The 23,056-nt window shown below is 53.2% G+C and overlaps 1 protein-coding gene and 1 long non-coding RNA gene across 6 annotated transcripts in view; both read right to left on the minus strand.

Annotated features, from left to right (window-relative positions):
• Window positions 1-19,533, minus strand: part of TPM4 (tropomyosin 4) — a 36,754-nt gene extending 17,221 nt beyond the window's left edge. For 2 of the 5 annotated variants that reach the window (XM_033196801.1, XM_033196803.1), the window contains exons 1-2: window positions 9,666-10,064; window positions 3,973-4,106 (exon numbers count right to left, since the gene is read on the minus strand). In XM_033196801.1, the coding sequence (XP_033052692.1) occupies window positions 3,973-4,106; window positions 9,666-9,797 (266 nt within the window). In that variant the 5' untranslated portion in view covers window positions 9,798-10,064. Of the gene's footprint in view, window positions 1-3,972; window positions 4,107-4,931; window positions 5,070-9,665; window positions 10,065-10,202; window positions 10,329-19,306 lie in introns of those variants that run through there. The other 3 variants (XM_033196800.1, XM_033196802.1, XM_033196804.1) reach the window with 3 other exon arrangements.
• A 997-nt stretch (window positions 19,534-20,530) lies between these two features.
• Window positions 20,531-21,137, minus strand: LOC117074361. Its single transcript, XR_004433566.1, has 3 exons — window positions 21,074-21,137; window positions 20,794-20,961; window positions 20,531-20,722 (listed from the first exon to the last, which is right to left on the minus strand). It is a non-coding gene; the product is annotated as an uncharacterized LOC117074361 (long non-coding RNA).
• Window positions 21,138-23,056: the final 1,919 nt, after the last annotated feature.

Below are 23,056 nucleotides of genomic sequence, written 5' to 3' on the forward strand. Positions count from 1 at the left end.
AAGCGATTCTCTTGTCTCAGCCTCCAGAGTAGCTGGGACTATAGGCATGCATCACCATGCCTGGCTAACTTATATTTTTAGTGGAGGGGGGGGTTTCACCATGTTGGCCAGGCTGGTCTCGAACTCATGACCTCAAGTGATCTGCCCGCCTCGGCCTCCCAGAGTGCTGGGATTACAGGTGTGAGCCACCGCGCACAGCCTGCCTTCATCTTTACTGACTAGCAGGCACTTTTCTAAGTGCCTTTACTTTCACAACTGCCCTGTGGAGCAGGTGCATTATCCACATTTTACAAATGAAACAACCGAGGTGTAGAGAGAGGTTAAGTACCTTAAGGTCACAGAGCTGGTAAGTGTTAGAACTGGGGTGTGGCCCTTGGCAGTCTGACTCCAGAGTCAGTGCCCCCTTTCTTTTTCTTTTGACTGACAGCATCTCACTCTGTTGCCCAGGCTGGAGTGCCCTGAGAGCTCACAGCAGCCTTGCCCTTTCAGGCTCAAGCGATCCGGTTGCCTCAGCCTCCTGAGTAGCTGGGACTATAGGTGTGCACCACCGCACTCGGTTAAACTAAAAATAATTTTTTTGTGGAGGTGGGGGTTTTGCTATGTTGCTGAGGTAGGAGGATCACTTGAGCCTAGGAGTTCAAGGTTCCGGTGAGTTGTGATTGCACCACTGCACTCCAGCCTGGGTGACAGAGCAAGACGCTGTGTATTTTATTTTCTTTTCCTTGAGACAGGTTCTCACTCTGTTGCCCAGGCTGGAGTGTAGTGGTGTAGTCATAGCTCAGTGCAGCCTTGACTTCCTGGGATCAGGTGATTCTCTCACCTCAGCCCCTTGAGTGGCTGGGACTACCAGCATGCACTACCATGCCTGGCTAACTTTTAATATTTTTTTGTAGAGATGGGGTCTCACTATGTTGTCCAGGCTGGTCTCAAACTCCCGGGCTCAAGCGATCCACCCGCCTCCCAAAGTGCTGGGATTACAGGCGTGAGCCACTGCACCCTGCCAAGACCTTGTGTATTTAAAAAAAGAAAAGAAGAGGCCAGCCTGGGGTAACGTGTCATTGCTATGTATCATTCCCACTCAGCACAGAGACCATATGCTTCTTGCTGTCCAATAAATATGTCCATATGGGGTATCACCCATTCTCAGCTAAGTCTCAAAACACCCTCCCCCACCTGTACGAGGTCTCACCCTCAGCATGTGAGCAAGCTTGCTGGGATATTTATTGTTCCCAAACCCCTTGTAGCACCCAAGAGATCAAAGTGACTTGCCCAAGCCTCCATAGAAAGTGCCAGTGGAAGAAGCTGACTCTAGATCCCCCAGCTTCAAGTATAGAATTCTTTCTACTGAGACACAGCAGTCTCTAACAGGGGTGTCACCAAAGGCCTCTGGGGACATGGTGCAAACAAGAGACTGGCCTTCGCAGCCTCTCTTGGTTTGCCAATATGGGAGCCCTCTACGTCAGCATCCAGCCAGGCTGGTCTGACTGTGAACAGCAGCTAACTCAGGCCACAGGCACAGCCAGGAGCCCTCGTGACTGGATCCTTCCTCTGCCCCGTGGCTGCCCGAGCTGCCCCTCTCTCCCTCAATTCAGTGGCTGAAGCAGAGTCTGCAGTGGCGTCTGTTCCCTCTGCCCTGGCTGTTCTACTACTTGGGAATAAATTTCCAGCTTGGGCAACATGCGATCTCCAAGATTCCCTAGCTGGTTTCTAATCTCTGGTTAGTGGTCACAACAGCAGAATCAGAAATGCATCTTAAATTAGCCAGGCGTGATGGCATGTGCCTGTAGTCCCAGCTTTACTCTGGAGCGCTGGAGGCTGTGGTAGGAGGATCACTTGAGCCCAGGACACTGAGGCTGCAGTGAGCTGTGATCGCACCACTGCATTCTAGCCTGGGTGACAGAGTGAGACCCTGTGTCAAAAAAAAAAGAAATGAATCTTTGGGAGGCGTTTATACTGCAAAAGCATGGTGGCTGGCTCAAGTGAGAACACCGGTGTAAGTGAGGGGCAGACGCGATGGTCACTGGTGGGGCCCACACCATCGCCACACAAGGAACTCCTTTTCCATCACACAGAGACTGCTGCTTCTGTGAATTACACAATCTACCCTCAGTCTTCCAGAGAGCCTGTGCTAAGGCGTGCCAGAGAATGATCCGGCTCCCGAGGAGAAGGCACCCTACTGGTGGCTGGGATGCAGCACAGATGCCATGGAGGGGCGAGGAACAGTTTCTTTCTTTCTTTTTTTTTTTTTTTGAGATGGAGTCTCACTCTGTCACCCAGGCTGGAGTGCAGTGGTGCGATCTCGGCTCACTGCAACCTCTGCCTCCTGGGTTCAAGCTGGGGGATCTTGCCTTAGCCTCCCGAGTAGTTGGGATTACAGGTGCCCGCCACCACACCCCGCTAATTTGTGTATTTTTAGTAGAGATGGGTTTCACCATGTTGGCCAGGCTGGTCTCGAACTCCTGACCTCAGGTGATCCACTCACCTCGGCCTCGCAAAGTGCTGGGATTACAGGCGTGAGCCACCGCACCCGGCCCATGGTCAGTTTCAAGTACATTAACCATGCTGGTTTGCAACTGTCCCTGAAATAGCTGTCATCATCCAAAAGTCTGAAGCCTACCTGACAGCTCTGCTAACAATCACCTATGCAAATCACCTATGCATTCCAAGTTTCCTTTCTTCCTTTCCACGGTACTCTGAATTTTTTTTTTTTTGAGATAGAATCTCACTGTGTCACTAAGGCTGGAGTGCAGTGGCACGATCTTGCCTCATTGCAGCTTCAAACTCTTGGGCTCAAGTGATCCTCCCACCTCAGCCTCTTGAGGAGCCAGGAGTACAGGCATGCACCACCAGACCCGCCTAATTTTTGTATTTTTTGTAGAGACAGGGTCTCACCAGGTTGCCCCAGTTGGTCTAGAACTCCTTAGCTCAGGCGGTTTGCCCACCTCCGCCTCCCAAAGTGCTGGGTGCACAGGCAGGAATCACTGCATCCGGCCTACCCTGAAATTTGGTGTCTGAGAAGAGGCACCATGGCTTTCAGAGAAAATACGAGAAGCAGCACTTTGCAAACCGACCACCATGGACAGTCATACTTGCCGTCTCACATCTGCCCATTCTGTTTGCCTTTCTGTCTGTCAGAAGTTTCTTTTCATGGTTACCATAACGGCAAGCACCCCCCACTTTATTTTTTTTTTTTATTTTTATTTTTTTTTGAGACGGAGTCTTGCTCTGCCGCCCAGGCTGGAGTGCAGTGGCCGGATCTCAGCTCACTGCAAGCTCCGCCTCCCGGGTTTATGCCATTCTCCTGCCTCAGCCTCCCGAGTAGCTGGGACTACAGGCGCCCGCCACCTCGCCCGGCTAATTTTTTAAAAAATTTTTTTAGTAGAGACGGGGTTTCACCAGGTTAGCCAGAAGGGTCTCGATCTCCTGACCTCGTGATCCGCCCGTCTCGGCCTCCCAAAGTGCTGGGATTACAGGCTTGAGCCACCGCGCCCGGCCCCCCCACTTTATTTTGAGATGCAGTTTCGCTCTTGTTGCCCAGGCTGGAGTGCAATGGCACGATCGCGGCTCACTGCAGCCTCTGCCTCCTGGGTTCAAGCGATTCTCTCGCCTCAGCCTCCTGAGTAGCTGGGATTACAGGTGCCACCACGCCTGGCTAATTTTTTTGTACTTTTAGGAAAGATGGGGTTTCACCATGATGGCCAGGCTGGTCTCGAACTCCCAACCTCAGGTGATCTGCCCGCCTCGGCCTCCCAAAGTGGTGGGATTACAGGCGTGAGCCACCGCGCCTGGCCGAGGATAAACATCTCTACCCCTCAGAGTGACGGTTTACAAAGTGCTGTCATGCATCTCTTTGTGAACACATGCATGTCCCCGTGACCTTGTTTACTTTCACACCAGCTCTGTGAGGTCGGCAGCACGATCCCTATTTTCCAAAAGCAAACGTGGATGCCACCGGATTCAAAGTGTCCTTACCTCTCACTCTCATCTGCAGCCTTTTCTGCCTCCTCCAGCTTCTGCAGGGCCGTGGCCAGTCGTTCCTGAGCCCTGTCCAACTCCTCCTCAACGAGCTGGATGCGTCGGTTGAGGGCGGCCACATCACCTTCAGCCTGGGGGAAGTCAGGTGCAGCCATGTTAAGAAGTATCAGGCCAGCCACCAGTGGGAGCCTCTCCCATGTCCTGCCCTCTGTTAACCCGATTTTCCCCATCAAAGCCCACCCAGGAGACCAGGCCATAGGGAATTTACACTCATACCAAAATTTCAGTATGATCTTCCCGGAAAATGTCCGGGAAAACATCCACCACTCAATAGCAAAAGGTGAGCATCGCCAGGCGTGGTGGCTCACGCCTGTAATCCCAGCACTTTGGGAGGCCGAGGCGGGTGTATCACAAGGTCAAGAGATCGAGACCATCCTGGCCAACATGGTGAAACCCTGTCTCTACTTAAAACAGAAAAATTAGCTGAGCGTGGTGGCGTGTGCCTGTTGTCCCAGATGCTTGAGAGGCTGAGGCAGGAGAATTGCTTGAATCCGGGTGGCGGAGGTTGCCAGGAACCGAGATTGTGCCACTGCACTCCAGCCTGGTGACAGAGCAAGACTCTGTCTCCAAAAAAAAAAAAAAAAAAAAAAAAAAAGGGCAAGTGTCAACACAGGAGGCAAACATACCACATGTGCTTTGAGATGAATGTCAGTGCTGGCCTCTCCAGCAACACAATAGACCCAACGTTAGGCTAAGATCTAAGATAGGCTCTTCTCTGAAAAAGGCACACAGTGTTACCACATAGAGAGTTCTAGGGCTCACTGTGAGATTCCTAGAAAGCAAGGCCATCAGTGACCTGGCTCACTGTGTCCCATGAGTTCCGCTCCCATTCACCTGAATGGCAAGATAAATGCAAGACTATGGAGCCCTCAGTTAAATGCTGGCCATGCAATTACCAAGGTGGGACGAGATCGGGCAGCCTCGTTGGAATTCCATCCTTCAATCAGCCTGGCTGAGAGATGGCAGGACAAAAAGATACGAAAAGGGAAAGAAAACTTGGTTGCAGGCAAGGAAGACATACCCCAATAGTGTTACTGGCTTTTCAAGGGGTTTTTACCTACAAGGAAGGAAGTACAACAGGAAGCATTAAAGCAGGAACTCCAGGGCCAGAAAGTGCTGGGTTGGAATCCCTGCTTTGTCATTTTCTTTTTAATTTTTTTTTTTTTTTAAACTGAGACAGTGTCGCTCTGTCACCCAGGCTGGAGTGCAGTGGTGCAATCTCGGCTCACTGCAACCTCCTCCCCTCCAGGTTTAAGCAATTCTCTGCCTCAGCCTCCGGAGTAGCTGGGATTACAGGCGCCCGCCACCACGCCCGGCTAATTTTTTTGTATTATTTAGTAGAGACGGGGTTTCACCATCTTGCCCAGGCTGGTCTTGAACTCCTGCCCTTGTGATCCACCTGCCTCAGCCTCCCAAAGTGCTGGGATTACAGGCGAGAGCCACCATGCCCAGCCTTCTTTTTAATTTTTTTTTTGAGATGGAGTCTCGCGTTGTCACCCAGGCTGGAGTGCAATGGCATGATCTCGGCTCACTGCAACCTCTGCCTCCCGGGTTCAAGCAATTCTCCTGCCTCAGCCTCCTGAGTAGCTGGGATTACAGACAGGCACCACCACGTCCGGCTAACTTTTTGTATTTTTAGTAGAGACGGGGTTTCATCTTGTTGGCCAGGCTGGTCTCAAACTCCTGGCCTCATGTGATCCACCCTCCTTGGTCTCCCAAAGTGCTGGGATTACAGGTATGAGCCACTGCACCCAGCCATGTTTTGTCTTTTTCATAGCCATGTGGTGTTGGGAAGGTTGCTTCATCATCCCGGCTGTCTCCATCCCAAAGCCTGATTAGTTACAGGACTGCCTTGAGGCTGTAACTCCAGGACATGGCGCTGCTTAGCCTCAGCAGGTGGGATGTGCCAGAGAAAGGCATCTCTTATTGCCATGGTTTTATTTTACCGCAATTTCATCCTCACATATTGCACCCATTTTACAGGTGAGGAAACCGAGGGGCCCCACTGGGGGAAGTGGTTTTGTTCAGTGACTCAGAATTGGTAAGAAATGAATGGCCTCTTAAGACCCACCCAGGGCTCTTCCTTGTCAGAACCTGTCCCCTAGGTCCTGCCAGGGCTTCAGGGCCTGGTGAGTTTTCCAGCAATGCCCGCTCTTTGGAAGGAATATTGAGAACGGGTCAAATGGGCTTCCACCGAGAGGAAAAGGGAAGCCACACTAGCTTTTTCCTGTCAGGACAAATGAAGAATCCCTGAACTGGGGAAGGCTATCACAATTATTAGGAAGGCCGGGCGTGGTGGCTCACATCCGTAGTCCTAGCACTTTGGGAGGCCAAGGCTGGTGGATCACATGAGGTCAGGAGTTGGAGACCAGCCTGGCCAACATGGTGAAACCACGTCTCTACTAAAACTACAAAAAAAAAAAAAATTAGTCGGTGTGGTGGCGGGAGCCTGTAATCCCAGCTACTTGGGAGGCTGAGGCAGGAGAACCGCTTGAACCCGAGAGGTGGAGGCTGCAGTGAGCCGAGATCCTGCCACTGCATTCTAGCCTGGGCAACAGAGCGAGACTCTGTCTCAAAAAAACAAAAATTACTAGGAAAGCCACTCCCTCTCCTGCCCTAAGTTCATTCGGTGGCAGGGGTGGGGAGGTGGCGGGGGGAGGGCGCGAATAGAATGAGGCTAACGTGGCTGAAAAACACAAGTAGAGTCAGGAAGGTCTCTTAGCCTCAGATTCCTAGAGGCAGACAGGGGTGTTTCATATTGCAGCGTCCTCTGAAACACCAAAAGCAGAGAATTGTGAAAACCACCGATGAAACTGTCTTAAGAAACGTCACTCAGGCCTTCCCATGAATGGGTGCCTTTCATTCTTTTTAATTGCATAGATCTTAACTCCTCCTACCACCTTCAGTCACTGAGCCAGGAACTGATGTTGCAAAAAAGCTCTGCAACCAACACCATTATTGAATTCCAGGACATTTTCATCACCCGCCAAAAAAAAACAAACAAACAAACAAACAAACAAACAACTGCGTAGCTATTAGTAGTCGAGGAATTGATTTTAAAGATCAAACAGAGGTGCTTGATTCATGAGTTGTCTTTTAAGAAGTGAGTAACCCTTAAGTGGGAAATTCTGAATCCTGGCAAACAATGCTTTTGGCAGATTTTCAACTGTCTGGAGTTGGGAGATACACGCATATCTGTACATGCATACATATATATTTTTGAAAAACTGCTAGTCACTGCCGAGTCATTTTGGGTTCCACCCCTTCCTGCAATCAAAGCCTTCCACACGCTACAAAGGATTTTCCTTATAAGGTAAAAGAGGCTTGCTAGATACATGTGGCAAAGGAACAGGAAGATGTCAGTTAATCACACAAAAATCTAAACGAAACCAGCTGTCGGGAAACAGGCCCAGAAGTCTACCACACGCCGGCTCCTGGCTTATCCTACAAGAGTGAAAGGGTTGTTTTTTTTTTTTTAAACCCACCCCTGGTCTTAGTTCCTTTTGCCCTGGGAGAGGTTTTTCCTCTCCCAGACCGAGAGAAGCATCCTTTGCTTTTTCAAGAACTTTTTGAAGTTTTTCAAGAAGTCTTCAACTCTCCAAAAACAGCTTCCCTCCCAACTAGACGGTCCTGCTCCTAAGTCTTGGCTCGAGGCTGAGGGCCATTTTGAAGCCGAGTTAATTGTCCTCCAGCGAGATGACTTGGGATGAGATCAGAGCGGGAGCTGTGTCGGTTAAGTGTGAGAAAGAGGCCAGACCGGCTACCGATTGAGGATTACACCGGGTTTGGGTTTCTAAGGCCTCTTTGGGCCAAAGCAGCCCTTACAGGAATAGAGGCTTCAACCAGGACCATGCTGCAGCCCCTATCTGGGCTCTTTCCAGACCTGGCAATTCACACCACCAATTCCATCTGGCCGGGCATCTTTTGCCCCTCTAGGGTCCCCACCCTGAGCCTCAACACTTAGCTTTCAGGGCTCTTGGGCTTCAACCTCTACCCGCATCCCCACCCCCCACCATACAACTTTCTTGCTTCTGAGTCTGTGCACACCTGTCTCTGGTCCCAGCAAACTTATTCTATAAGACCCTGCTCAATCTCCATTTTGGAGCCTCCCATCATGCTCCCATAACTGCACAGAAAACTCATGGAATGCAAACCTCGCTTGATCAGTGAGTCAGCTCCCCTGCCTCCATTTGTCTATGAGCTCTTCCCAGGGCAGAGAAAACACAATTGAGGCTGGGCGCGGTGGCTCACACTCTTAATCCTAGCACTTTGGGAGGCCAAGGTGGGCAGATCACGAGGTCAGGAGTTCGAGACCAGCCTGGCCAGCATGGTGAAACATCGCCTCTACTAAAGATACAAAAAAAAAAAAAAAAAAATTAGCCGGGTGTGGTGGCAGGCGCCTGTAATCCCAGCTACTCGGGAGGTTGAGGCAGGAGAATCGCTTTAACTCGGGAGGTAGAGGTTGCAGTGAGCCGAGATCGCGGCACTGCACTCCAGCCTGGGCGACAGAGTGAGACTGTCTCAGAAACAAAACAAAACAAAAAACAAAACACAATTGTGCATTTACAAAGCGCCAGGCTCCACGCCTGAGATTTCACTCCTGGGACCCTCACTGCTACTCTGGGGGTCGGGATTCTTATCAGTCCTACTCACAGATGGGGAAACAACTCCTAGAGAGTAAATACCAAGTCATGCAGCTGGTGGGTGGCAAGAGATGGGACCAGAATCCAAATCTGTACCCAGCCCCTGGCGGTGCCACCATCTGTCCCAAGGGACAGCCAGGGGGATGATGCAGAGGGGATGGTGAAAATCCCTCCTTCTTCAGACCCATTGTCTATCTCGGGCGCTGCCCGAGACTCGCGGCGGAGGCGCACAGCAGGCACTCAAACGACCGTGGGTCCAGGGCCCCGCGCTTGCGTTCCCGGAGCCTTCTGGAGGAAGGCAGGGTCCCGCCGCCCCAGTTCCCGCAGGAATCAGCTGGAGAGAGAAAGGCGGGCGGCTCGGGGCTGAACTTCCGCCACCCCCCATCCCCACCCCCTCGCCGCCTGGAGAAGACACGTCGCCGCCGCGCCCCTGGGAACAGTCAGGGAAGTCCAAGGAGGAGCCGCAAAGCCGCGAAAGAGGCGAGAAAGTGCGACCCCCTCCCCAGATCCCCGGACCCCCGTCGAAATCCCTGTCGGCCGGTCAAATCCCAGACAATGGAAGCTCCACGTTTCCATCCTCACTTCCCGCCCACAAGCCCCGTAGCGGCTTCCCCTCGGCCTGGGACCCCGGAGCCAGCCCCGAGTCGGAGCCTGCACGAAGCGCCCCCTCCCGCCGCTCCACTTCTCCACTCCGAGATCGCGCACCCCCTCCACCCCATCCCCCCATTTCCCGCTCAGCCGGCTCCGCCCGACCCGGAGGCGGCGCCCCCTCCCCTGTCCCAGGCCCAGGAAGGAGGACCGCGGAGGAAGAAGGGGGTTCTGGTTGCGAGCGCAGGGATGTGGGTCTGCGATCTGCGTCCGAGGGCGTAAAAAGGAGGCCCGAGGACTGCGCGCGGGCGGGCAGCGCGGGAAGCCGGGAAGAAAAGAGGGCGCGCGGGGGAGGAGGCTGCGGGCGCGGGGCGCGGGGCCCGGGGCCGGGGCGCTCACTTTCTCGCGCCGCTCGCGCTCGCCGTCCAGCTCCCGCTGCAGGCCCTGCGCGCGGTCTTCCGCCTCGTCCGCCTGCTGCTGCAGGGCCTGGATCTTGCGTTTCACCGCCTCCAGGGAGTTGAGGCCGGCCATGGCGCGGAGGCGCAGAGGCGCAGAGGCGCACGGGCAGCGGCGGGCGCTCGGCTGGACTCCGCTCCGGCGAGAGCTGCACGGCCGCGCCCCGGCCCCCCAAGCCTTTGCCTGCGCGGGGGCCGCCCCCGCCTCTCCCCGCCCCCCGGGCCGGCTGCCGTCGGGGCGATGAGGTCACCTGGCCGGGCCGCCGACGTCAGCACCGCTGGGGGAGGGCCTGACGTCGGCACCGCTGGCCACAGCTGCTGGAAAGTGCCCCTTTTCGGGACTTATTTGGAGAAAGCGCTGGGAGGCACCGCCTTCTCCTCCTCCTCTTCCTCCTCCCCCTGCGGCTCTCCCCGCCCGCCAGCCCGGCCCCAAGGCTCCGGCCTGGCCCCGCCGCAGGCTCCCGCATCGCTGCACACGTACGTCGGAGGCTTTCTTCTCTGTGAGCTCCAACTTCTCCTGCGCGTCCTTCAAGTCCTCGGAATATTTATCCAGCTCGTCCTCTGTCCCTTTTAGTTTCTTCTGGAGGTGCGTCAGCTCATCCTCCACCTGGGGACGACAGAGCGGGGAACGGGTCAGCCTGGGGGCGGGCACGTCCCCGAGGTGCAGGGGTGGTCCCGCCCCCAATATTCACAAGAGTCCTTCGTCTCTCTCTAGGCCTCAGTTTCCTCATCTGTAAAACAGGGGTTACAATAGCAGGCACCAGGCCATTCAAGCTACTTGATAATAGGATTTTCACATTCGTCCTGTGGACCAGCTGTTTTAGCCTTATTGGGACCCCCAGTACTCTAGGGAGATCGATAGCAGTTTTTGGGAAACTGAAGACCCCTAATGTTTTCCAGAAATACACATTCCAGTTTCAGGGGTGCAGCCTCACCACAATCTGGAGTGAAGCAGAGGCTCATTCTCTGTGCCTGGATCCCCCCGCCCATCCCTGTCCCCAGCCTTTCTCCCTCTGGTTCTGACCCCAACACGGGGTCAGAGAAACTTTCTAACAAATACGCCTGCCCTCTTTCTGCCTAGAACCTGCTATGGCTCCCTATGGCCCAAGGCAGTGGTTCTTAGACTGTCTTACCAAAATACTCTGCAGGGCTGAAGGGCTCAGACCTAGTGCCTCTTTTCTGGGCTTTGGGGGCTTGGCTAGAAGAGACTTGCCCCTACAGGATCACTTTCTTTGAAGACTCGGGTTAAATCTTTAAAATTTTTGCATATAGGCCATGTTCATTTTAATAAAAACGTCCCCTACTTTCCCTAAATTTTCAGTTCTCTGTTTATCCCAAGAGTCTGCCCCCATTCTCCCACCAGTCCTAGTCTGAGAAGCTCATATCTATGGGATACAAACCACAGACCCCATCACCTCTCTGTCTTTGTCACCCCCTGCCACACCGGTCTAGATTTGGCTCAAGAAGTCTTTCCTGTCACCTCCAGGCTGCAGCTCCTTCCCTGGGCCCCCAACTCTTTGGCTTAGGGTGATTATATCCAGTTCATGCCTGGATTTGACTTACTTTCCTTTGTTTTTTTGGAGAGTCTCGCTCTGTCACCCAGGCTGGAGTGCAGTGGCACGATCTCAGCTCACTGCAACCTCTGCCTCCTGGGTTCAAGTGATTCTCCTGCTTCAGCCTCCCTGGTAGCTGGTATTACAGGTGCATACCAGCACGCCTGGCTGATTTTTGTATTTTCAGTAGAGATGGGGTTTCACAATATTGGCCAGGCTGGTCTCAAACTCCTGACCTCAAGTGATCTGCCCGCCTTGGCCTCCCAAATTGCTGGGACTGCAGGTGTGAGTCAGCACACCTGGCTTGGATCTGACTTTTGCCTCAGATGGTTTGACACTGATCTTGTTCCTGCTCCCAGGGTGGGCAGGTAGCCCCCACTGAGCCCAGCTTCGTTCTCCTGCTTCCTCCCCACAGCAGGAGGCTCAGAGAGGTGGAATGACTTTCCCTAGGTCACACAGCACAGGGTTTGAGCCCAGGTCTTCTGAATATAAGCCTGTTATGAACTGAATGTTTGCTTCTGCCCCCTCTCCAATTCGTATGTTGAAGCCCTCATCTCCATGTGATGGCAGTTGGTGATGGGGCCTTTGGAAGATGATGAGGTTTGGGTGAAGTCATGAGGGTTGACCTGCCACGATGGGATTAGGACCCTTATGAGAAAAGACCAGAACCTGGTTATCCTCTTCCAGTGTGGGGACACAGCAAGAAGGCGGCTGTCTGTAAGCTAGCTAGAGAGCCCTCACCAGACACTTAATCTGCCAGCATCTTGATCTTGGACATCTAGCCTCCAGACTGTAAACAACAAATGTCTATTATTGAAGCCACCCAGTCTATGGTATTTTGTTGTAACTGCCTGAGCTGACAAAGACAAAGCCCTTGGCCCTGTTCCTCACACCAGGCCAGCTTCCATTCCTCCCTCTCTGACTTGCTTCTCTTCTCTTTTTTCCTGAAGAGGATATGTTAAAAAAAAGCTGCTGTGCCCGTGGCTTCTAGACCGAGCTCTGAATCCTATCTGGGTTACATGCTCACTCCTGAGTGGATGTGCAAAATGTACCAGGTGCTCCGTGTGTGTGTGTGTGCTTTTTTTTCCTTTTTTTTTTTTTTTTACACGGTCTTGCTGTGTCTCCCAGGTTGGAGTGCAGTGGTGTGATCATAGCTTACTACTGCCTTGACCCCCTGGGCTCAAGTGATCCTCCCGCCTCAGCCTCCTGAGCAGCTGGGAAGTGTGAACTCCAGGCTTCCCATCTTGCAGCCTGCTGGGTGTCAGCTGGAGGATGGGGGTGGAGGCTGGCAGCTGGGGGTTCAGCTGAAGTCACTGAGGTGACCTGCAAGGGTCTCTAACTGAGATGCCACAGAGAGCAAGTAGGGCTATCCTGTCTGAAGTCCTCAGGAGCATCCCAAGCTACGGGGAGGTGACAGCCCAACCCAGGGCGGCCAGCTGATCAGGGCGAGGTCAGAGTCTATAGGGCGTGACCTTGACCTCGAGGTGGGGAGCCTGGAAGCCTGACTCCAAATCCAAGCTCTACCACCCCGTCCCCTTTTCTGGCCTTGGTTTCTCCATCTGCAGAACAGAAATCTTGACATGCTGGTCTCTGAGCATTCCGGCAGCTGCTTTTGAACTTCTGCCTTGACTGAGAAAATGAGCCAGTTTCCTTAAAGACGTTTCATAGGTCAATCTTGACCTATACTGTCCACCTAACTTCCTTCCAGATCTGTGGATCACAGCCTTTATTAGGTGCCAACTGTGTGCCCAGCACAGGACTCTCCTAACATGTAGGAAGAGTGAGAGCAAATCTGACAGCATTGAGCTCATCAGGGTATGAAGGTGGTTTGGGTGTTTTGTTTTGTTTTGTTTTGTTTTGTTTTTTTGAGATAGGATCTCGCCATGTTGTCCAGGCTGGTCTCGAACTCCTGGGCTCAAGGGATCCTCCCACTTCAGCCTCTTGAGTAGCTGGGACAACAGGCATGAACCACCCCACCTGGCTGGTTTGGGGTTTTTTGTTTGTTTGGTTTGGGGTTTTGACTACTTTTTTGGGGACAATATTTGGGCACGAACAGATGAGGACGGAGATAAGGCCGGCAGGGGGCTATCTGGCATTTAGAATGTGTTGGGCATGTTACGAATTTTTTTTGATATGTTTTTTGAGACGGAGTCTTGCTCTGTTGCCCAGGCTGGAGTGTAGTGGCGTGATCTCGGCTCACTGCAACTTCCACCTCCCGGACTCAAGTGATTCTCCTGCCTCAACCTCCCTAGTGGCTGGGATTACAGGCTTATGCCACCAAGCCCAGCTAATTTTTGTATTTTTTGTAGAGACAAGGTTTTGCCAGTCTGGTCTCAAACTCCTGACCTCAGGTGATCCGCCCATCTCAGCCTCCCAAAGTGCTGGGATTACAGGTGTGAGCCACTGTGCCCGGCCAGGGCGTGTTACAAATATTGTCCCAGGGAAGCCCCATACTACAGAAGGGCAAACTGAGTCTCTGAAAGGGGAAGGGACTTGCCTGATGCCACACAGATGGGGGATCTGAATCTTTGTTAGTCTGATTCCAAAGCTGGTTTGCTCGACTTCTAGACCATGCTGGACCCACTGCTAAGAATGACTTTCTGCTTTTCACTGGCAGGGCTTCTACTGTCCCTCCGTGCTCAGTCCCAAGGCTCCCCAACCCTGGTGGCCTGCTCTGCTGCCCTGAGCAGAACTTTCATCACCCCTACGGCCCTCCCAGCGTCTGTCCCTCCCTCTGGTCCGGCCCTGACCTCTGAGTTGGAGGCATTCACGGTCTGTCTCCCTCAGCTTGGAGTTCCTTGGGGGTCAGGTCTGAGGCCACGATGGGCCCCAGCATCAGAACACTGTAGGAAGTGTTTGGGATGAATCGATGACATGGCCCCAAATCCTTCAGTGGTAGGCAGTGAGTATACAAAATAAATGAGAGCCGGGCGTGGTGGCTCATGCCTGTAATCCCAGCACTTTGGGAGGTCGAGGTGGGTGGATCACGAAGTCAGGAGTTCGAGACCAGCCTGACCAACATGGTGAAATCCCGTCTTTACCAAAAACACAAAAATTAACCGGGCGTGGTGGCACGTGCCTGTCACTGTCCCTCTGTGAGCCTCAGTTTCCCAGCCTGTCATAGGATTACCTTAGTTCTTGGAAATGTGGCCTTGGGGTGGGGCTGAGGCAGGATGTGGGGTCAAAGGCCAGTGGTGGAGGATGTTGCTGCCCTGGGAGGGGAGTGGGCAGGAAGCGGCCAGGCTAGGCCTCTTTGTCCTGTTCCCACACTGGGGAAGCAGGGCCAGAAATCAGTGCTTGGCTGCTGGGATCAGGCTGGCCCGAGAGCCCGAGATCCGCTCTCTCTGGCCTCCTGCAGCATCAGGCACTCTAAGCGCCTCTATTCCTCAGTAGGACTGGCCATCAGCTCCCATGGGGCTGTGGCTTCTGCTTGGGAATTCTGGGATCTTGGGTTCCACACCTGAACTCCAGAAGGCCTCACAGATGGGGACACTGAGGGCCCAGAGATGTGCAGGAACGTGTCCTCAGTCATGAAGCTAGGAGAGTCACAAAGACCAAGCTCTGTGGCTCAAGTCTGTGATCCCAGTACTTTGGGAGGTTGAGGTAGAAGGATCACTTGAGCCCAGGAGTTCAAGACTAGCCTGGGCAACATAGTGAGACCCTGTTTCTACAAAAAAATAAAATAACTAGCTCAGCGTGGAGGCGTGCACCTATAGTCCCAGCTACTGGGGAGGCTGAGGTGGGAGGATCACTTGAGCCTGGGAGTTTGAGACTGCAGTGAACTGTGATTGCACCACTGCACTACAGCCTGGGCAACAGAGTGAGACCCCTATCTCTGAAAAATGAGGCTGAGGTGGGAGGATCACTTGAGCCTGGGAGTTTGAGATTGCAGTGAGCTGTGATTGCACCACTGCACTACAGCCTGGGCAACAGAGTGAGAGCCTCATCTCTAAAAAATAAAAATACATTTAAAGACTGACATACACGAAGTAAGTGCTAGTCTATGGAGCGTTACCTCAAAGCCAGTCTGTGGAGACTGGCTTTGAGCCCAAGTCTACTCCAATGGGCATTTTTGTGGGACAAAAAAGACATAATGAAAAGAACCTGTCCTCACCTCCTTGGCCATGCAGCTGGCTGGAGGCTTTGAGGATCCTTCCCTTTTGAACTTGTGGCTGCCTTGGGAGACAGCCACTCACACCTTAGTAAGAATTAGAGCCATAAACTTGTTTCTCTCTGAATCTCTGGCTAAGTCCCTCATGGTGAGGGCTAAATGATGGCTAGAAGCTGGCCCAGCACAGGATGAATGTCTGTGTTTGCCAGGGAGGGGCACAGAAAAGGCAGAGAGAGCTTGTGGCAGGGAACACTGGGGTGGGGCTTGGCCTAAGCGAATGTGCCACAGACTCTTAGGGCAGCCCCAGGGCACTGGGGGCTGGGGAGGCCCAAAGGGGAAGTAGGGTGGGGCAGGAAATCAACCCACATTTATTGAATGCTTACTCTGAGCTAGGCACTGGGCCAATGGTTCCACCTGTACAGTCACCTCTAATCCTGTCACGGGGCGGCGAGGGAGGCCTTACTGTCACTTCCAGATCTCACTCAGGCAGCTGTCCAGGACACCCAGCGACTAACATGACTCAAACATGGCCAGTCTGAGCTCTGAGCTTTCGCCTTTAGCTGCTGGGCTGGCCTGGCTCCTAGCCTGGGTGGGGCTGGGCACTCGGTGCCATGGTCTTAGGCATCTCCCAGGGCTTATCGGAGACCTGGACACTCCCCAGGGCTTGGCAGTTGATTTCGGTGTGTGGATAAGCTTTGTGGGGAACATGGCTCTGTGGGAGGGGACTCCCTTCCTTCCTCCCACCCACTGCTCATGTCCGCTCTGCTCCAAACCATGGCCATGGCCTTGGGACTGCAATGCACTCTCGTTCCCAGGGTTCCCAGGACTCTTGTCTCCAATGCTCTGGGTCTGTGTGGGCTCTTGGCTGCCAGGAGATGAGAAATGGCCTCCTTGTCCTCCATCTGCCATGGGCAGCCCAACCTCCCCGGCCTCCAGGCTTGTAGCAGGGACAACCCCACATACATATTGAGATTCTCAGACTCACTGTCAACTCTACTGCCATCCCAGTCCCCAGAGACCACCCAGTCACCCCTGCAGCAGGTCACCGCCCTGGGATCCCACCACACACACAAGGGCCCTGCCACTCTCCTGTGCAGCTGCCCATGAGACTGTGGGCTCCTGTCACAGTGGAGGCTTCCTGATCCAGGGGCATAGCGTCACCTACACGCACACCCAGGTCTGCACAGCCCCCCTCACATCCACACACACACGCCAGCAGAAACAGTCACTGACACACACACTCTGACAGAAACACTCATCCACACACGCACAGCCCAATAGAAACACACACACATCCACACACACCAAGAGAAACACACTCATACACACACACTTCGACAGAAACACTCATCCACACACACACACCAATAGAAACACACCCTCATCCACACACACCAATAGAACACACCCTCATCCACACACACCAATAGAACACACCCTCATCCACACACCAATAGAAACACACCCTCATCCACACACACCAATAGAAACACACCCTCATCCACACACACCAATAGAAACACACCCTCATCCACACACACCAATAGAAACACACCCTCATCCACACACACACCAATAGAAACACACCCTCATCCACACACACACCAATAGAAACACACCCTCATCCACACACACCAATAGAAACACCCTCATCCACACACACACCAATAGAAACACACCCTCATCCACACACCAATAGAAACACACCCTCATCCACACACACACCAATAAACACACCCTCATCCACACACACCAATAGAAACACACTCTCATGCACACACACCAATAGAAACACCCTCATCCACACACACAATAGAAACACACCCTCATCCACACACACCAATAGAAACACACCCTCATCCACACACACCAATAGAAAACACCCTCATCCACACACACCAATAGAAACACACCCTCATCCACACACACACCAATAGAAACACACCCTCATCCACACACACACCAATAGAAACACACCCTCATCCACACACACCAATAGAAACACACCCTCATCCACACACACACCAATAGAAACACACCCTCATCCACACACACCAATAGAAACACACTCTCATGCACACACACCAATAGAAACACACCCTCATCCACACACACCAATAGAAAACACCCTCATCCACACACACCAATAGAAACACACCCTCATCCACACCACCAATAGAAACACACCTCATCCACACACACCAATAGAAACACACCCTCATCCACACACACACCAATAGAAACACACACTCATCCATATGCACTTCAATAGAAATACACACATAGACACATGCCAACAACAGAAACACAGTCATCCACACACATACACATCCGTAGAAACACACCCTCATCCACACACCCCAACAGAAACATCCACACACATCCCCACACACACCAACAGAAACATCCACACACATCCCCACACACACCAACAGAAACATCCATACACATCCCCACACACACCAACAGAAACACACTCATCTAAACATGCACACACACCCCAACAGAAACAGTCACCAACACACAAACAGAAACACACATCCAAACATGTGCATGTGCACACACAGACGCGCCAGCAGAAACCCATCACCCTGATACACATATGCCAACACAAACATAGCCACATCAACGTGTACTTTCACTCACTGTCATGCCAGCATTTGCACAAGCACACACACAGTCAGCCTCTCCCACTACCCTCACAGACCCCCACCATCTACACGCAGACTCACAAACACACCCACACTCTTTCACATCTACTTTCCAACAGCCGCTTGCAGCATCCCACACACTCAAAACTCTCCTAGTACACACTTGTTTTCACAGTCACCTTTACCCCTCCGCACTCTCTTCAGCTGAAACATACGCACATGTACAGACACATAAAACAGACACACACAACGCATGTGCACACACAGAAATGCTCAAACACACACACACACAGAGAACTCACACAGACAAATATGTGTGCACACACAGACACGCACAGAAATGCTTAAACACATACAGATACATGCACAGAGAATTGCTCAAACACACACATATGTGTACACACACAGACACATGCAGAAATGCTTAAACACATAGAGACACGCAGGCACACAGACACACGCTCAAACATACACAAATACGTGTACACACAGACACATACAAATGCCCAAACATGCAGATACACACACAGACACAGAAATGCTCACACACACACAGAGAACTGCTCAAACACACACAAATGGCCGGGTGCGGTGGCTCACGCCTGTAATCCCAGCACTTTGGGAGGCAGACGTGGGCGGATCACTTGAGGTCAGGAGTTGGAGACCAGTCCGGCCAACACGGTGATATCCCATCTCTACTAAAAATACAAAATTAGTCGGGCGTGGTGGTGGGTGCCTGTAATCCCAGCTACTCAGGAGGCTGAGGCAGGAGAATCGTTTGAACCCAGGAGGTGGAGGTTGCAGTGAGCCGAGATTGGGCCACTGCACTCCAGCCTGGGCGACAGAGCGAGACTCCGTCTCAAACACACACACGTACACACGCACGTACACACACACACTCAAACACACGCAAATACACACACACCGCATGTCCCCAACTACCCTCTCTAGTACACAACCTCCCAGCTCAAACAACACCTCTACCTCTCTCATGAACGTTTTCACTCTCTCCCTCCCCACACCACCTCTCTGTCAAACTAACTTTGTTCGCACTGGCCCTGGGGAAGGGTCCGATCGTCACCCCTCTTTCAGCACAGGACCCCATCCAAGGAAGGCAATGGTTTCCTCTCGCTCTTCCTCGGCCAAAGCATCAGCTCACTGTCCTCCCCACCGGCAGGTGTCTGCGACCCCCATCTGGGCTCCAGACCCCGGCCTTCTGCACAGAGAGGACGCCCAGCAGCCCAGCGCGGCCCAGCGGAGGGCACCTCACCTGCTTGCACTTGTCCTCGGCGGCTTTCTTATCCGCCTCGGCCTGCTCCGCGCGGTCAATGGCATTCTCCTTGTCCAACTTCAGCATCTGCATTTTCTTCTTGATGGCCTCCATGGCTGGGCTCCGGCGCAGGGGGCGTGGGGAGCGCGGCTGGCTCTGTGGGGGCTGCGGCAGGCGGGGGCTGCGGCTGCGGGGCCGAGTGAGCCTGGCAGGGTGGAGGAGCGGGCCTTATAGCCTCTCAGGGTGCCCCCGCCCTCCTGCCGGGCGAGTCTTGGAGGAGGCCCAAGCCCAGGCCGGCCGGGCCAGTCGCCACTCGCTTGCTCAGGAGGACTTGGCCAGCTCACCGTGCTCCCGGCAGCCCTCGCCTTATTTGGACCTAGGATTTTCTTCAAGGAAGAAAAAAAAATATCCTAGCCGTTTCCATTTTTAACCTGGTGACACAGGTCCCGCGTGGGTGTGTGGGCATGGCACAGGCCCAGGAGAAGCTGCCCGGGCAGGACCTAGGGTGGGGGCTGCTCTGGGCTGCCTCAGTTTCCCCATCCGTCATTGGGAGGACTGAAGAGAGCTGTGGGTGGGTGCGGAGTCCCGGCGCTGTGATGTGGGGAGGCTCCTGTCTTTTCTGCCTTGGTCTTGTCTGTGGACCCCTGAGTACCTGGTCCCTCAAAAATGGGAAAGTACTTGTTAAGTAAAATGAGCAGTTCCCCCTACACACACACGCTTTTCTCTGCCTAGGAAATGTTAGGAAAAGTCTATTTATCTTTCAAGGCCCAGATCCAATGGCCCCTCCTTCAGGAAGCCGTCCTGGATTCCTAGACAGACTTTTGGACTTCCAGCCCAGCATCAAGCCTTCTCATCCCCTTTGGGTCCTGCCTCTCCAGTATAGGGATTAGGCCTGCACCCCATTTCCTACCACCACCCCCAGGGAGCCTTCCTGGATTTCTCCCACTTATTTCTGCTGTGCCTCTGTCTCTCTTTTGGTGACTGTCCCTGTGTCTCTCTCAGCTCCCCGCTTAAGAGTCTGCCCCCAACTCTCTCCATACAGGACCCCTGTACCCCAGTTTTCTCACCCCCAGGCCTTTGTGCTGTCCGTCTCCTTGGTCCTACTATGCCTCCCTTCTCCCCTCCAGCAATCTGGGGCAGGATTCACTGACTCCAGAAAGCTTTTTCCTTCCTTAGAGAGTAGAGCTAAAAGAATAAAACAAAAAGAAAGTTGTTTTTTTTTTAAAAGAGAAAGTTTAATTTATTGGCTCATTCATTCAGGCACTGAATTCCTCTCATGTGCTGTGCCCTAGCAGTGCACACTCAGCATGTGGGAGCTGTTACTATTATTATTCGAGCATCATTTATGAGATGTGACCTGCTTTGGGGGCAGGCCTGGGGCTGGGTCTTGTCTGTGGTTTTCTGAGCACCTGGCCCCTAGAAGATGGGAAAGTGTTTGTTAAAATGAACACATACACAGGCACACACACACACGCACACATACACACTTCTCTGCCTAGGAACTTCTGTTTATCCTTCAAGGCCCAGATCCAATGACTCCTCCTCAAGGAAGCCTTCCTGGATTCCTAGACAGACTCCTGGACTCCCAGCCAGCATCAAGACTCCTGTGTGGGATGAAGTGGAGGTAGGGAGGCCTGCTTGTTTTCTGCCCAAGGCTGTAGAGGAAACAGGATCATGGGAGAGATGGGTAGTGGTCAGTGCCACTGGGGACTGTAGGTTCAGGCCAAGAGTGTCCAGCTCCCGTCTGCCCCCTCCCAGCTGCCTCACTGTCCATTAAGCCAGCTTCCTTCTCTTTGTCATGGTGAGAACTTCACCCCGTTGGTGCAGGGGCCAAAAAGGTAGCACATAGAACATTCTAGAACTTCTTTCATGCACTAAAGACATTGACTTCTTCCTGTGTTCTGGAATTAAGGGAGTCCAGCCCAGACCCCTCCCCAACTCCATTTTTCATCCTCCCCCCTTATACAACCCCTCCCCCATGCTACACAGACAGTTTCCTCCTGTGACAAAAGCAGACCAGAATAATTTCATCTCGAGGGACGTCAGTCACGATGAAAGGATCCTGGGTGGATAATGAAGAAATGCCATTCATGGACTAAGCTCAGCAGACGACTCACAGATCCCACTTCACTCTCCCTGAGCCCTAACCATTGTTTTTTGGAGACAGTCTTGCTCTGTCACCCAAGCTGGAGTGCACTGGCATGATCTTGACTCACTGCAACCTCTGCCTCCCGAGTTCAAGTGATTCTCCTGTCTCAGCCTCCCGAGTAGCTGGGACTACAGGTGCCTGCCACCACGCCTGGCTAAATTTTTGTATTTTTAGCAGAGACGGGGTTTTGCTATGTTGGCCAGGCTGGACTCCAACTCCTGATGTCAAATGATCCACCCACCTCTGCCTCCCAAAGTGCTGGGATTACAGGCATGAGCCACCATGCATGGCCTTTTATTCCCATTTTTACAGAGGAGGACGTGGAGGCTGGCCCTCCATGTCAGAGGCCATGCAGCCAGGAGAGGCGGCTGCAATAGAGGCTCCTTTGCCTTTACAACAAACTCCAGGAATAAGCTGTGGCTATGAGCCCCTTCCTGTGCTACAAATGGGAAAACTGAGGCCCAGAGTGGCTCACCCACAGTCACCCAGCTTGTGAGTGGCCCAGTTGACTCTAGGACCGAGCTGGCGAGAAGTCCTAAGACTCCACTCGCCCCGCTCCGCCACAACCAGGCCTCCATGCCCACCATTTCTCATTCCCTTGACTGTCTCAGGCTGAGTCATCAGAGGTCAGTCCTGATGTCCTCTGCACCCCTGCTGTCCCCCGCTGTCCCCAGAGACCCTGGGACCAGCCTCGTCGCAGGTGGTGTGGCTAATTCCAGGCCTGACACCACCGGCCTCTGAAAGAGATCCCTCCCGCAGGAGATGTCTGCATGCTCCATGGCCTTGTAGGGAAGACCCTCGTCCCTGGTACGGTTTCTTGCGAAGGGAGCTCCCGGAGGTGGAGTCTGATGCGGAGGAGGGGAGAAGCAGGCTAGGAATGGCGTTAGGACTAGCTGCATGACCCCATCAGTGTCTTTTTTGTGCCCTCCTCTGCAGGCTTGGTAACGGACTTACGTCTGGGTATGTGCTCCAGGGAACACCCCAGGAGGCCTGGTCGGGGCTGGGAGGGTCATTTGGGGTTCCTGGCTGCTGGGGACCCTGCCTCAGCTGTTCAGGCTGTGTATTCTAGAGCATGAGGCAAGTGGAGGCTGCCATTTATAGCTCAGGCGTGAGCTTCCCTCCTGCACTTCAACCTCTCCAACTGGGGGCTTCTAAGGACGGGGTGGGGGAAAGAGAATGGCCCATCAGCATCCCAGCCACCTCCCAGTCATGAGACCCAGAGTCATTTATCAAGCATCTACTACCATGTGCCAGTTTTTGGAACACTGTGGTGGACATGACTCATCCCAGTGCGGCCAGACAACCAATAACTGCAATTATGGAATTAATTACAATAGGGCAAATGAGTGTCTTTTGATACAAAAGTTCAGGGAGGTCAGGCAAAATGGCTCATGCCTGTAATCCCGCACTTTGGGAGGCTGAGGTGGAAGAATCACTTGAGGTCAGGAGTTTGAGGCCAGCCTGGGCAGCATAGCAAGATCCCATCTCTACAAAAGATACAAAAACTAGCTGGGCATGGTGGTCTGGGCCTGTCATCCCAGCTACTCAGGAGACTGAGGCAGGAGAATCATTTGGGCCCTGGAGTTTGAGGCTGCAGTGAA

This window comes from Trachypithecus francoisi, unplaced genomic scaffold, assembly GCF_009764315.1.
Source record: "Trachypithecus francoisi isolate TF-2019V2 unplaced genomic scaffold, Tfra_2.0 Lachesis_group5, whole genome shotgun sequence".
NCBI lineage: Eukaryota > Metazoa > Chordata > Mammalia > Primates > Cercopithecidae > Trachypithecus > Trachypithecus francoisi.